The sequence below is a fragment of the Protopterus annectens genome, chromosome 7.part1 (assembly GCF_019279795.1).
Source record: "Protopterus annectens isolate FY-2018-M chromosome 7.part1, PAN1.0, whole genome shotgun sequence".
Classification (NCBI taxonomy): Eukaryota; Metazoa; Chordata; order Ceratodontiformes; family Protopteridae; genus Protopterus; species Protopterus annectens.
In genome coordinates, this window is record NC_056740.1 from 30,950,223 (window position 1) to 30,964,261 (window position 14,039).

General features: G+C 42.7%; 1 protein-coding gene across 1 annotated transcript in view; it reads right to left on the reverse strand.

The window, feature by feature from the left end:
* SEC61A1 (SEC61 translocon subunit alpha 1) overlaps positions 1–14,039 on the reverse strand; it is a gene marked incomplete in the record, with an annotated part of 429,191 nt that overhangs the window by 196,977 nt on the left and 218,175 nt on the right. Inside the window, 3 exon segments of the mRNA XM_044078537.1 lie at positions 7,158–7,349; positions 8,082–8,279; positions 8,635–8,795. Coding sequence (XP_043934472.1) covers positions 7,158–7,349; positions 8,082–8,279; positions 8,635–8,795 — 551 coding nt within the window.

The window sequence follows — 14,039 nt, forward strand, 5'->3', positions numbered from 1 at the left end:
AATCTCTACTGGCAGCTGAAAAGACAGGTCATTGGGTCTGTTTACGAAAGGACTGACCCCTGCCCTCACCAGAAGTCTGAGCAGGTGAACTCCTGTTCTAGGCCTAAAGAGCCTTGAGCCCTGCCCTACCACGTCTAGACCTACCCCTAGACTGGGAATCATAAGCAGGATATGTCCACCCCTTAGCAGGCCAATTTCTACTAAACTTGGTGGCTGCACCTGCAAAAAATCTTTAACAGTTTGCATAGACTTAGCTTTGTCCTCCATTTTCTTTAAAACTGCTTCCACAGGCGATCCAAACAACACATCAGATTGTAAAGGAGCATCCAAAATCCTTGTCTTAACATGCTCAGCTAAATTCTGATCCTTCAACCAGGCATGCCTGAAGAACAGAACTAGTAGCAGCCACCCTCGAGGAGGCCTGTACAGCATCAAAACCACATTGCAAAGAATGCTTACCCACTTGCTCAGACACATGAACCAAGTCCAGCAACTCTTTACACTCAATACCTTCCGCCAAAGCATCCACCTTAGATTTTAATTGTGAAAGGAGATAATTCTGATATTTTAGCATGTGAAACTGACAATTCAACGCTCTCATGGCTAGAGTGGAAGAAGTATACACTTTCTTTCCCCACCTATCCAAGGCCCTTGCCTCTTTATCAGTGGGAACAGGATTTTTAACCACAGAAGCCTTAACACCTTTAGGCCCTTGAGAAATAGTTTCTGGGTCCGCCCTAGGACTCTTAAACAAATACTTATGAGCTTCGGGCACCCTATAATACCTATCAGGCTTAGCAGGAGGCAAAGAGTCAGGATTCAGGGAAGCCTCTGCAAAAACATCTTCCACCACATTCAACACAGGAGGAATAGCTAAGGGCCTATGCTGGGGCAAAACAAGAATTCCCTAAGCCTTTTCCTGGAATCAGAGTAATCCTGGCCTTCCCATTTAAAGTGCTCCCTCATGGAATGCAGAGTCTCTGAAAATGAGAAATCCTCAGGAGGAGAAGCTGTTGGAGTGGAATCATCCACATCAGAATCAGAATAAGTAGGATACTCCTGCAAGTCTTCCGCAGAAGACTCTGAAGCCTCTGAACACTGTTCAAAACTATCAAACTCGGTTCCACCCTAGGCCTCTTATCAGGCGGGGCATAGAACCTCTAATCATAGTAATCAAATCTTCTGCCATTTTAAGCATATGTTTCTTAGGTACAGAACCGAAATGCTAGGAGAAGCCCCCACTGAAGCTGAACTAGGCCTACCTCTCAAAGAAGTTTTGGCAACAGAAGGAGAGGCTCTAACTACCTTGGGAAGAGAGGGAAGAACAGTTACCTGAGAAGCCCCTCAGCCTGGCCTACCTCCTGAGAAGGCACATCCTGTAACAATAAAGTTTCTGCCTGAGACTCCATAGAAACTCCTGGCAAAACCTCTGGCTCCACTGAGCCTTCTAAAGAACCGACGCCCGGGACTGCCGGTTCATCAACCCTAGGCTTCACTGTTTTGTCCTTGCGCTTCTTGGGCCAGCGGGCGTCGGAGCATCCGACGGCATTTTATAATTGCAACGCTTCCCAAACACTAACCTGGCACAGTCTAACCTCCTCTTAATAGTGCGTTTGTTAAACCTAGCACAAGAGCGGCAACCAACAACGTCGTGCTCAGGCCCTAAACAAGGTATACACAAGGTATGGTAATCCCTATGAGGTATCCGTTTCCCACAAGTAATACAGTTATTCACTTTTTCTGACATCCGGTAAAATACTGAGGCAAGAAAAAACCAAAATGTTCTAGCCAACGGGTACTTAGCCAACTCTGTTTCGGTCTGAAACTCCGTTTCGAAATATTTCAGAACGCCAACCTGCACTCGCAAAACTGCTTCTGCATCGGACCATGCGGCAAAAAAGACTGAGGATATGACGTCGGTCATGCGCATTAGTACCCTGACGTACTGACGTCAGTCTAATGCGCCCTGACCGACGTCAGCCTTATACTCTGGTATTCGGGCCGACTGGACGCGGACTATACCCAATAGTAAGGACTGCAGCAATGGAAAACGAAGAACATCTCTCCTTAGCATGGAGAACATAGATATCTGTGCAGTAACAGAAACCTGGTTCAAGGCTCCCGAGAACACCCCAGCACTACCAGGTTATACCTCGTACCATGCTTTTCGGCCCCAAAACTTGGACCAAACCACAAAAGGAGGGGGAGTATCAATATTCGTCAAAGATACCCACACCTCCAGGTTGGTGGCACAGCATGAAGCATCAGAGACTATCCATGTGCAACTAACAGTTGGTACAACTGCCTTCCAGTTTATAGCCTGCTACAGACCACCCTCCCAAACCCAGGAACCCCACTCAGCCTTCCTGAGAACACTGGAAAATATAAAGGTCTCTTCAAACACCATTATATTGGGCGACTTCAACTACTCAAACATAGACTGGGAGCATTACTCTAGCTCCAACACCCTAGCCCAAAGGGTTCCTAGAATTTATAAACTCAAATGCTATGGAACAACTTGTTACCACTCCCACAAGAGGGGAAAACATACTGGACCTGATCATCACCAACATTGGGGCTCTATGCTCCAGACCAGAAGTATATCCCTCACTGGTAAGATCAGACCATAAACTAATCTCACTGGATATTCACATCCCGACCCCACGCCCTGCCCAGAAAACCACAGTGAAAAAGCTTTATAGAAGACATCGGTCTGAAATTCGAATTCGAAAATCTCAGGAGTCGGCCGACCGGCACTTGTGAACTGCTTCTGCTTCGGGCACCGCGCGGCAAGAAAGACTGAAGAAAATGGCATCGGTCGCATTGTATATACCCCTGGCGCACTGACGTCAGGGAAGAGGCGACAGCAACCGACGCCGGACCAAGACTTTGGAATTCCGGCCAACTGCGGGACTGCCTGACGACAGGATAACCCAAGTGTGATGACTGCAGCAGGGTAACACGATGAACATCCTCTCTAAAGCAAATTTCACACTCCTCAAAACAGAGATGGAATCCTTCAAAGCCTCCGGGCCTGTGGAAAATGGCCCAGACCGCAGAATCCTTTATAAATGCATTCTATGAATAATGCATGGATCGTGCAATCCCACATAAAACCAAGACCCAATCCTCCAAAGGTAGGCGTCCTGTCTAGTGGACCCCAGCCATAAACAAACTGTACAATAGAAGGAGAAAGCTACTACATGATGGAGCAAAATCCCGAAAAGGGAAGGCATCTCTGATCAGTATTAGCAAAAAACTACGGGCACTCAAACTAGTCTAAGGCCAGCTTCGAGAGAAAAATTGCACAGGACACTAAGGATAATCACAAGGCTTTCTTTGGTTATGTTAGGAACCTGGGTGGGAATTCCCAGATATGCTCAGAATTAGTCAAAATGACAAAAAATACACCAAACCCACAGACATTGCCAACATCCTAGCCGACAGGTTCAGCGCAAACTCCCCGCCCCCCACCAAAAGGGCAAATATCTATCCCAGCAGAGTGCTGCCCCCCTGACATCTCAGATGCTCAGGTAAGAGACGCCCTCTCCAAAGCAAAAAACACAGCATCAATAGGATCAGACGGTGTCCCGGGCTGCGTCCTACATAAACTCCAAGAAGAGCTAAACCCAAACATAAAACTACTGTTCAATCTCAGCCTTACTACAGGATATGTACCCAAAGAGTGGCGTACAGCAACAGTGGTCCCTCTCCACAAAGGTGGTGCCTCAACAGATTCTGGAAACTATTGCCCCATAAGCCTGACTAGATTGGTCTGCAAAGCTATGGAAAGGATCATCATGGACCTCATAAATAAAGATATTGGGGACCTACAGACACTGGATCCTACCCAGTTCGGCTTTAAGGGCAGATCCTACCTCTTAAACCTGGTCAATTTCTTTGAAACAGTCACCAAGGCCATTGACGAGGGGAAGGTGGTCCACACAGCCTACCTGGACCTTGCAAAAGCCATCGATACAATACCCCACTCGGGCATTATAGATAAGCTCACCAGCTTAAATATAAACCCCTATGTCACTAGATGGGTTGCAAACTGGCTCAAGGACAGAACCCACATGGTTAGAATTGCGGGAGCCATGTCAGACTCCAAACCAGTTACAAGTGGCGTCCCACAAGGCTCAGTCCTGGGACCTCTTGTTCGGTATATATTTCTCGGAGGTACAGGCCAACACGGAAGGACTGTGGCTGACCAAGTTCGCAGATGACTGCAAACTGTGTGCCATAATCGACTCTCCAGCTGATACAAGCATCCTAGACAACTGGTGCCAGAGCCATGGCCTCAAGCTAACCGCCAAAAAGTGTATAGTCATCCCCTTTGGCAAAAATAAAGTGCCCACAAAATTACCACATAGGTGGTAATCCATTAAGTACGGAAGTAGTAATTAGGGACCTGGGGACCCAAGTTGATAGCAATCTCTCATTTGAAAACCACGTGGCCAAAGTGGTTAGAAAAACATTTTATACAGCCCACCTAATTATGAAGGGATTCACATCTAGCTCAGGGGAGGTCATAGTGCCTCTCTACTCATCCCTCATCAGGCCCATAATTGAGTACAATGCCCCTTTTGGGATGTACCTTACCAGACACCTGCAGCAACTGGAAAGACACCAAAAGTACCTCACCAAAAGGATCAAAGGGCTCAAACAGATGCCATATGCTGCCTGGTTAAAGAAACTCCAGCTCTACTCAGTGGCATACCGCCTGCTCAGAGGCGATCTGTGCCTGACGTATAAAGCCATGTCCAACCCGGAATTAATGGACATGCTGCACCTCAGAAAATCCAAATCCCATCGAGCTACGCGCTCGAGAGACTTGAACCTCAGCACTGAAATAAATAGGACATGTTGGAGGGACAGATTCATAACCCAGAGGCTCCCTTCACTCTGGAATAAAATCCCAGTCCAAGTTAGGCAGAGTCCCTCACTGACTCCCTTCAAGAGGAATCTTGATGAGTGGATGGGAGATCGTAGGTTTACCCAGGGTATCACTTCTGTGTCACTGTTAGACAGAGGCACAGTATACTAACCTCAAAAAAGAGCATAGCAAAATTCATTTAAAATGGGTGGTGAAAGCCAAACACTCTGGCTAGGCTTATAAATGCCCTGGGGCAGATAGCCTAGTATGAACCTATGAACCTGTGTCTGCTTTGCCACAAAGCAGAATTAGACCATGAAGACCCAGAATGGACTTGGGGTCTTGCATCACCTTTAGCACCAAAAAAGAATCTGCCATTTCTGGTCTGAAAGGGCCTCTTGGATAGTTCTTATCTAGGAAGGACAAGACTTCCTTGCCCTGTGTGTTCCTTCTGACAGGGTGGGGGATGCAGGGAAGAGACTTCAGATGGAGAGGTAATCTGAAGGAGGTGCAATAACCACTGGAAATTATTTTCCTGACCCACCTATCCCAAGTGATTCTGTAGCACTTGACTATGTGGAGGAACAGACGTTTACAGACTGCCTCCATACTGGTGCATCTAGAAATTACTTTAAAGTTGCTATCAGGTGTTTTAAGTTGCACACAGCTCCAGAAAGGTGGCCGTTCCCTTACTAAGACCAAAGTTGTTAATGACTGGGCCCGGTCACTGACCCATTTCTGCTCCGTCTAGGTGTGGATGCTGTGGTCTGAACGACGTCCATAAAAGGCACAGGTAATTCTGCACTTAATGACAACCATTAGGGTTTTGCGTTGCTTCTTCATGTTTTTAAAATGCCTGCTGAACTTCTCAATGAACAGAAGTCCTGTGAATGTGGAGTCCAGAAAAGTTACCTCCACTTCCTCTGCAAAGTCTGTCAGCCCGAGCCAAGTGTACAGCTACATGGCTATGCCAGCAGCTGAAGCTCTGGTCAAAGAACCACCATGCTGTAAATGACATGAATCACGTGGGTTGTAAGGTTTGAAGATGTGCCAGTTGGAATCTTCACCTTTTCTTTCTCCACCCCATTTGACAAGTTCCCTAGCCACCTGCAGCAATTAGTTTTGTTAGGTCTCAGAGCTGCAGTAAAATCAGCTGGCATGCTGGGCAATGCCCCAGTTTGACTGGGTTGTTACACATTTTTTGCACAAATTCACTTAGTAAAGAATGAATTCCAGAGGGTGTAATAAATTACCCCCCCCCCCCCCAAGTCGGTGAACAGAATGGAAAGAGAGAGACAGAGAAGGAAGTGTGCAAGTGTGGGGAAGAGATTATGATGAGGCTGCAATTATTTTGTCCCCCAACCCAGTGGTTTGGGATTTCCATTTTACTAATGCTCCTTATGCCATCATACCTTTTAACATGCACACACTAAAAATAGGAACATCCAGTCAAAACACTTGGACATCTAATTAGCAAAACATTTGCATACTAAATAGCCTCAAACTATTCCTGCTTCCAGTAGGAAGGTAGGATAAGACTCAGAAATACATTTAAAAATCAGAGTGACAAAAAAGATGAAAAAATATAAGCACATCAAAAAGACCATGTAAAATCTGTAGCCTTTAATGAACTGCAAATAAAAAGGAGATGCAAAATGTACACCCTCTTTACTTAAATTATTGTTGCCACTACTGTGTTTGTTAAGTAGTGTGGTTTTCTTTGTATTAGACAGTTAAAAAAAAAAAAAATCATGTGATGAAGGGGATTCAGAAAAACTGTGTGAACAGATTAAATCAAACCTTTAAATAGCAAAAAACCCCACCAAAAATAGGGACATTCTGTGCAAGGGTTGAAAATATGTGCCTCCAAAATGTGGACAGTTGAGAGGTGTGTATGCCATGTTTCGTGTGTTATACTATACATAGAGTCATTGCACACTGGAGGACAGCACCTCCTGCCCCCATGGGTAAGGGCAATCACCCCCCCCCCCCGACAGACCAGTCTACTTCTGTAAACAGAACAGATGACGGCTAACTACTTAACAGAAACTTACTGAATTCTTCTAGTGCAAATTGTGCTATTTTATGCTTGTCTGTATGGGAAGCCTACAGTCTGAACATCTTTTCTGTAGTTCAATGAAAGCTTCTTGTGACAAAGTTCAAAGACTCTACCCTAAAAGTGGTATAAAATAGTCATGGATAATGCCCCTGCTTCTGTAGCCAAATACAAATCACTGTCAAACATTGTGTACCATGAACTAATCTGCAAAAATTAACTTACATCTTTGGCTGAAGAGCCTGAAACCTCAATCCAGGTCTTGGAAAAGAAAGCGCAAGAACCCAACATGAAGACTATATAAACAACTACATGGACAGGATCATCAAGGATAGAACTAAAAGACTCTGGAGGAGACAAGTAATAACAGACTCCACCAACTGGGTATGCACGAGCAGGTCCTCCTCCTGTAGAGTCCTAAAAAGAAAAAAAAAGAAAGAAATCAGTCAACACTTTTTTGCTTTTCTGTTCATAACTTCTCCATTTCCATTCCAGTGTCTGAATGATTTGGTGTACAGACATAATTTGCATACACAGTCAGTCTGGCACTGCTCATGTCTGCCAGTGGATGCAAAATTAGTAGCAGCCTGGGTTCTCTTATCATAGCAAGACATTTCATCCTGCATGCTTAACTTCCTAAATACTATGCCTATAAAGTTTTCATATGACATAAGCATTTTTTTTTATTTCTAGAAAATCAAAATTGTTCCAAGTCTTTTTATCACTGACTAGATCAGGAGTATACAATGCATTTTCCCCCAGAAAATGGGTTCGGCCTCAAGTAATTAATAAGATTAAACTCCTTACAGCAAGATATCGAATTTTGCAGTGATGGACCTTCAATATTTCCTTTTCACTATGAACTCAAAAAATACTTTAAAACCCTTGCTAAAAAGGAATTGCATGGATGCTTTCACTATATAATCACATGAATCTAAGAAAAAGAAAAAAAAAAAAAACACTGGGAAATGCTTAGGCCAGGAAAGAATTCCACCCCTCCTTAGGATACAGTTTAATCTTTTACTGAATCACTGCATCAAAAAGCTACGAGAACCCATTTTTACCCAACAGGCAATGAAATTTAGAACAAAACTGAATATGGTTTCTTGCATGCGTACGGAGTCTTCTACAGGATGATGAAGTACTTACAGACCAGGTGCCAAGCAGATTCACCAAGAAATTTCCACTAAAGCGAGTTGAAAGCATCTGTGAGATAACATACAAGTTAGACACCAAGGCAGACTGCAGAATGATGGGAATGTTCGAGGTGTAGAAAAGCTTAATAGGATACGTATTGTACTGGCCACGGTAACGGGCAGATTTGATTGGCAGGTCTACTCTGAATCCCTGCAGAAAATAAAACATGATGATTTTATAAACTGTTTAAGCCTACAACTGCTTTACTTTAGGCAAAAACTGAGAACAAAAGAGGAATTTTACACCATGAAATACCTTGTATAAAAAGAAAAAATGGAACATTTGAAAGCAGCAAACTCTGCTTTGTACCCAATTACTTCTCAAGTTGTTTCAAATTAAAGAAAAACACGGGTTACAACAGTAGCAATCTGAATGTAGTCTACATTACGGCAACTAAACAAAAAACTAGATATTCTGCAGCACAAAATTATGAACAGTTTGGAGAAAAACTTGTTCAAGTAAATCAAAATAAATATTTTTCAGTTCTTTAAAACTGATAACTGACCTGGAAGTAGATGACTATGGCAAAGACAAAAACAGTTGCAATAAGGTTCATGAGGTTGGGCAGATTCTGGCGGTAAAAGGCTTCACGTAGTGCACGGACTTTGTCAGTGCGAGTGGCCAACAGGTGGAACAGGGCAATGATGGCTCCTTCAAACTCGGTACCTACATTTAATGTAATAATGAGACACAAGTAGATTACTCAAACTTGTGATACAACAAAATGAACAACAGACCTTCAGGACAACTTGCACTAATTCACAAAGCACTACAACCCAGATGCTTTGAATGTTAACACTGATTTCAATGCCAGACAACTGCTTACCTACTTATTTTCAAAGACTGACATTACTTGTGACCCCAGAACCTGCAACGAAGATGTATGCATGGTCTCAGTTCCCTGGCTATCACAGTACAATAACATTTCAGGAATATATGACTGGTCAGTAACTATTAAGTCTCTCAATCTGTAATGATTACTTCCCAAAACACACCTAGCTGTATGCTTGGAATGCAATCAACAGAAGGTGCAGTGAAGACATATGATGCAAATAGCTTCCAAAAATGCTTTGCCCTTCTACATACAGTCTACTGCTGTTTTAATTGGTGTATTTTGTTACACAAGTTGTCATCACAGCTAAGTTTTTCTCACCAGACCTTCTTCGAGTACAGGGCACAACCTAGCAGATTATAAATGACCTAAACACACTTGTACAAACAAATAAGGATATATATTTTTTTCATTTATAAAGTAGAAAAAGAGAAAATGGCATCTCAGGTCATCTTAAAATGTGTGCCTTTGACATGTTTTTAGACATGGTAGCAAGCCATTACTTCCCTATCACTAGCAGAGGCAAATACAGTACTAGGACATTCCACTTACTGTTTTTGGTATACCACATCTTGGTAAAGATACAAGAGGTGAACACCATAATACCAGACCTTTTAAGAGTGGCTCTTGCAGCTACCTATCAAGCTTTGTGAATTACTGACACTGCCCAAATATTAGCATTACTATGTTTCTAAGGTCTGAAACCTGCTGCAATGAATATGACTTAAATAAATATTAGGTCCTCGAGTTCAAATATTTTCCTCCTTACCCCTTGTTCTGACTAGCCAGTTTCTACAAAGAAACTTGATCCCATGAAGAGTCGGAGGACCTTCTTCGAATGGCAGAAAAAAGACTGAACATTCACTTTCTATGACAGCTGAAGGCCTCCTTCACAGGATACGATTAGCCCAGTCAGCTGTCACAGGAAGAGAGAGAGGGAATGAAATCTGAGCTTTGCCTTGGCAGATAACCAATAATGGCACTGAGGCAGTGGGAATGATGAACAAATGCAATGCTCATTCCTCAAGACTCATGATCTGGTTTCTTTACTAGTCTACAAAACTTGCAGCATTTAAACATTTAACAGGGATGCTGTTTCAAACCAGGTAATCTTCCTTTTGCAATAATCCTTGCAGAATACAATTTCACTTGAGGAAATGCCTAAGGGAGCATCTCTGTGCAGCTCTCACAGTTCTCAGTTTTTACTTTACAGCAATAGTAGAATTCAGTGTATATTGCAGATCTGCAGTTTCCTTTTAAACAGCTTTCCAACATTTCCAAGAACAAAAAGACACTGGTTTAACTGCTAGGCCAAACTTTCCGTGGCTTTTGCATTTTTACTGTCAGCTTGTTAGGGTGTGTACATAACATTTATATTTACATTTCATTTGTGTTGTCCATTTTCATTCTTCCTCAACAAATGGGGTTGGATCCGACCCTCAGATCTGTCTCGGCCATTTTCTTTAGATACTAGAATCCAATTTTCAATCTCCTCCCTTACCCACAATGCCCCTAACCACTACATTACCTCAGCTCGAGTTTGCTGCTATTATACAACATCTCAGAAATGTTTTTTTTTTTTTTTTTTTACTGAAAACAGCCAAAACAGAACAGTGGCAGCTGAAAGATGAAGAGCTCAAACAGGAAAGTACAGTTGTTTACACTTACCATAAATGTAGATGTTAGAGTGTATTCACTGTTGCAGTCATTACATTTGGGTAATCTGCTGGCAGGTTGCCCTCAGTCGGCCTGATTAACAAAGTCTTGGGTCCTGCGTTGGTTGCTGTCCCTTCTTCCATGACGTCAGGTCATCAGGGGTATAAAACATGCAGCCGACACCATTACATCAGTTTTTCTTGCCCCAGATGTCAGGTGCCCCCAAAATGGGGAGCAAAATATTATATATATATATATATATATATATATATATATATATATATATATATATATATATATATATATATCTATATATCTATATATATATATCTATAGCTATATATCTATATATATATATCTATAGCTATATATCTATATATATATCTATAGCTATATATCTATATATATCTATAGCTATATATCTATATATATCTATAGCTATATATCTATATATATCTATAGCTATATATCTATATATATCTATATATCTATATATATCTATAGCTATATATCTATATATATCTATATATATCTATAGCTATATATCTATATATATCTATAGCTATATATCTATATATATCTATAGCTATATATCTATATATATCTATAGCTATATATCTATCTCTCTCTCTCTCTATATATAATATATATATATATATATATATATATCATCTATCTATATATATATATATATATATATATATATATATATATATATCTATATCATGTATGTATATATGTAAACATCTATAGATATATATATATATACACACACATACACATATACACACACATACACACATATAAAAATTTAAAACCCAAAAAATATACCTCCAAACAGAAGCAAATACACCAAAAAGGCTTTTAAGCATAGTAAAAGAAAGGAGAGGTATAGTAATAGAAAAACAGGGGGCTGGAGGGTGGGTAACCAGGACTGCAACAGAGAATACACTCTAACATCTACATTTATAAGTGTACACAACTGTACTATGTTCTTAGTGTTTCACTGTTGTGGTCATTACATTTGGGTTGATTCCCAAAGATAAGGAAGGGAGGAGGAATTTAAAGAGCATGAGGGACAGCTATTAAGCCCTGCAAGACTGCAGTGCAAAACCAGCTCTGGATTTAGGAAAAAAAAAATAGGCATGTGGTAATGTTTGGTGAAGGTATGTACTGACCTCCAGGTAGCAGCTTCTAGGATGTCCCTGGTAGGGACTCCTCTGAGAAAGGCTGCAGAGGTAGATGCACCTCTGGTGGAATGTGATCTTATCCCCTGTGGGGTGAGTTTTCCATGGTGCTTGTAGCAGAAATTAATGCAATGGGCTATCCATCTGGAAATGGTTTGCTTTGAAATGGCCTTCCCCTCTGCCCCTGCAAGCAAAGCCAACTAGCAGCTGTTCAGATTTTCTGAGAGTTTAGTCCTGTCCAAATAAAATCTAAGTTGCCTGTGCACGTACAGAGTGCGCAGTATTCATTCCCCTTTGTTTTGTGGATTAGGGGGAAAAAGTAGACAAATGAATGGACTAATTTAGGGCCACACTAGACACCACCTTGGGCATCAAGGAAGGATTGGTCCTGAGGGAGACCCTGCCCGCATGGAAGATAATGAAGGGTTCCGCTGCCATGAGGGCCTGTAATTCAGACACTCTTCTTGCTGAAGGGATGGCTAGAAGGAAGGAAGGTTGTTCTCCAAGAAAGGAATTTCAACTCTGCTGTTGCAGCTGGCTCAAAGGGGGGAGAGTGAGCTTTCCCAATACAAAGTTAAGGTTCCAGGCTGAAGTGGGAGCTCTCCTGGGCCTGCTAAAGAATTGTTTTAGCAAGGGGAGAGAGAAGAGGGGTGGGCTCAGTATTATGTGCTGAAATGGCAAAGGCATGAATTTTAATTGATGAGGGATAGGCCCTTGTGGAGCATTTCTGTTAAGTATTGAAGAATATGAGGTAAGCTGGGCACCATTGTGCCCATCCCAAGTCTGGCTCCAGGAACAGTATCTTTTCCACTTTTCAGCAAAGGATTTTCTAGTACTAGGCCTCCTTACCTCCAGAATGACATCTAGCACCTTCTTACTGAGGGATGCTAGAGGACAGCTCAAAGGATTAGCCAGGCTGCAGGGTTCAGGGTTTGAGGCTGAGGGTGCAGAATATGGCCTGCCTGCTGGGACAGCAGGGAAGGGGGCCCTGAGGCAGGTACCATGGTTGCAGCAGTGTCATACTGCACAAGAGGGAGTACCAGTGCTGGAGTGGCCAGTCTGGTGCAATCAGTATTGTCCTTGGCTTGTCCTGTTTGATCTTTAGTAGAACCTTCAAGAGGGGAGGCAGAGGGGGAAAGGCATAAACAGAGAGACTTTCCCAGGTAAAGGACAGGGCATCCACTTTCCAACTTGACTGTGGGGAGTCCTTGTGCAGAATTTGTCCAATTGGTAGTTCAGAGGGGAGAACAGGTCTACCTCTGGAGTCCCCCATTTGTTCCAAGAGGTTGAATATTTTTGGTTCTAGTTTCAATTTGTGTGGGTCCATGAGATTTCTGCTTAGGTCGTCTGCCAGTGAATTTAGCTTGCGTGGCAGGAGTTGAGCTTGTAGGTACACTTGGTAGCTCAAGGCTGTGTTCCACAGAGCCATGGCTAGTCTGCACAGAGGGTACGAGTGGGTGCCCCCCCTGCTTGTTTATGTACCACATAACTGTGGTGTTGTCTGTCTTTGCCAATAGTTGTCCTAGAAGAATACAGTCTTTGAAGGCTGTCAGGGAATTCTGTACAGCTAACATTTCTTTTTGATTGATATGCAGGTGCATCTGTCTCGGGTTACATTTGCCCTGAATGCACTCCCTGCCAAGTGAGCCCCCCCAAGCATAGTCTGACAAGTCTGTTAGGGTTTGGGTGGGCAGGGGGTAGAGTGAAAGGGAGCCCCTTGTTGTGGTAGCAGGCCTCTGCCCATCAAAGGAACTGTCTTTACACAATCTGACTCCAGGTCCTGAGAATGTTGACACCATAGGCTTTTTAGATACCATTGGAGTTTCCTCATATGCAGTCTTGCATATGGAATTAGTAGACTGCAATAGGCCATGAACCCCAGGGCTTGCAGAATTTTCCTTGCAGATAGCTGGGGTTTTGTGGCCAAAGTTTGAAGAAGGTTGTCAAACTTGTTTCTCTGGAGTGAGGAATGCCATCTGGGAAGTTGTGTTCAAGCTTGCTCCCAGGAATACAATCCGTTGGCAGGGTACTAGGTGAGATTTTTTTTTTGTTTATGGTGTACCCCAGTGAGGTTAGAAGATGCTTTACGAATGCCAGGTGTTGTAATAGCAAGTCCTGGCTTTCTGTTTGAAAAAGACAATCGTCCAAGTATGGGTATATTTGAATATTTCTCTGCCTGCAAAATGCAATGGCTGGAGCTAGACACTTTGTGAATACCCTGGGCGCAGTAGATAA